The 1,436-nt window shown below is 70.4% G+C and overlaps 1 protein-coding gene across 1 annotated transcript in view; it reads left to right on the top strand.

The window, feature by feature from the left end:
* Positions 1-1,436, top strand: part of SSPO (SCO-spondin) — a gene marked incomplete at its 3' end in the record, with an annotated part of 32,717 nt that overhangs the window by 15,804 nt on the left and 15,477 nt on the right. Inside the window, exon 31 of the mRNA XM_026089815.1 lies at positions 287-439. Coding sequence (XP_025945600.1) covers positions 287-439 — 153 coding nt within the window. The remainder of the gene's footprint in view (positions 1-286; positions 440-1,436) is intronic.

Genomic DNA, 1,436 nt, shown 5'->3' with positions numbered 1-1,436 from the left:
GGGCTGCCTGGGGGGATCGGGGGTGTCCCCACTGCCAGGGCTGCCTGGGGGCATTGGGGGGGGTCCCCATAGCCAGAGCTGCCTGGGGGGATCAGGGGGGTCCCCACATCCCGGGCTGCCTGGGGGCATTGGGGGGGTCCCCACATCCCGGGCTGCCAGGGGGAATCAGGGGGGTCCCCACATCCCAGGCTGCCAGGGGAAGGATCAGGGGGTCCCCCCTGGCCGGGCTGGGCGCCCCGGTGCCGCGGGGGCTGCCAGCCGTCGTGGCTCTCCCCGGTCCCCGCAGTGGACGGCGCCTGGAGCGAATGGGCGACGTGGTCGAACTGCACGGCGGACTGCCGCGGCGTGGTGGTGCGGCGCCGGGGCTGCGTGCCGCCCCGGAACGGGGGCCGCCACTGCGCCGAGCTGCCCGGCGCGTCCCCCGCCACCCTGGAGCTCGGTGAGCCCTGCGGCACCCTGCCGCCAGCCCCGCGCCCGGCCCGCGCGGGTCCCATCCCTGGAGCTCATGGGATGCTCCTTGGGGACCCCATGGTCCTTGGGGACCCCATGCTTCTTGGGGACCCCGTGCTCCTCGGGGACCCTGTGCTCCTCGGGAACCCACCTTCCTTGGGGACCCACTTTCCTTGGGGACCCACTTTCCTTGGGGACCCCATGGTCCTCGGGGACCCCATGCTTCTTGGGGACCCTGTGCTCCTCGGGAACCCACCTTCCTTGGGGACCCACTTTCCTTGGGGACCCACCTTCCTTGGGGACCCCGTGCTCCTCGGGGACCCCATGCTTCTTGGGGATCCTGTGCTCCTCGGGGACCCACCTTCCTTGGGGACCCCGTGCTCCTTGGGGACCCCGTGCTTCTTGGGGACCCTGTGCTCCTTGGGGACCCCGTGCTCCTTGGGGACCCTGCGCTCCTCGGGGACCCACCTTCCTTGGGGACCCACCTTCCTCGGGGACCCCGTGCTCCTTGGGGACCCCAAGCTCCTTGGGGACCCACCTTCCTTGGGGACCCTGTACTCCTCTGGGACCCCACACTCCTCAGGGACCCTGTGCTTCTTAGGGACCCCACCTTCCTCGGGGACCCTGTGCTCCTGGGGGACCCACGTTCCTCAGGGACCCCACGGTCTTTGGGAACTCACCTTCTTTGGGGACCCCACGCTCCTTGGAGACCCTGTGCTTCTCGGGGACCCTACGCTCTTCAGGGACCCACGTTCCATGGGGACCCTGCGCTCCTCAGGGACGCACACTCCTTGGAGACCCCATGTTCCTTGGAGGTCCCACGTTCCTTGAGGACCCCGTGCTCCTTGGGGACCCTGTGCTCCTTGGGGACCTCATGCTCCTTGGGGACCCCACGCTCCTCGGGGACCCCGCAGTCCTTGGGAACTCACCTTCCTCGGGGACCCCGTGCTCCTTGGGGACCCCGCGGTCCTCGGGGACCCTCTGCG

This window comes from Apteryx rowi, unplaced genomic scaffold, assembly GCF_003343035.1.
Source record: "Apteryx rowi isolate R43461 unplaced genomic scaffold, aptRow1 scaffold_83, whole genome shotgun sequence".
Lineage (NCBI taxonomy): Eukaryota > Metazoa > Chordata > Aves > Apterygiformes > Apterygidae > Apteryx > Apteryx rowi.
The sequence above is the reverse complement of the archived record's forward strand: the minus strand, read 5'-3'. Positions and strand labels throughout refer to the sequence as shown.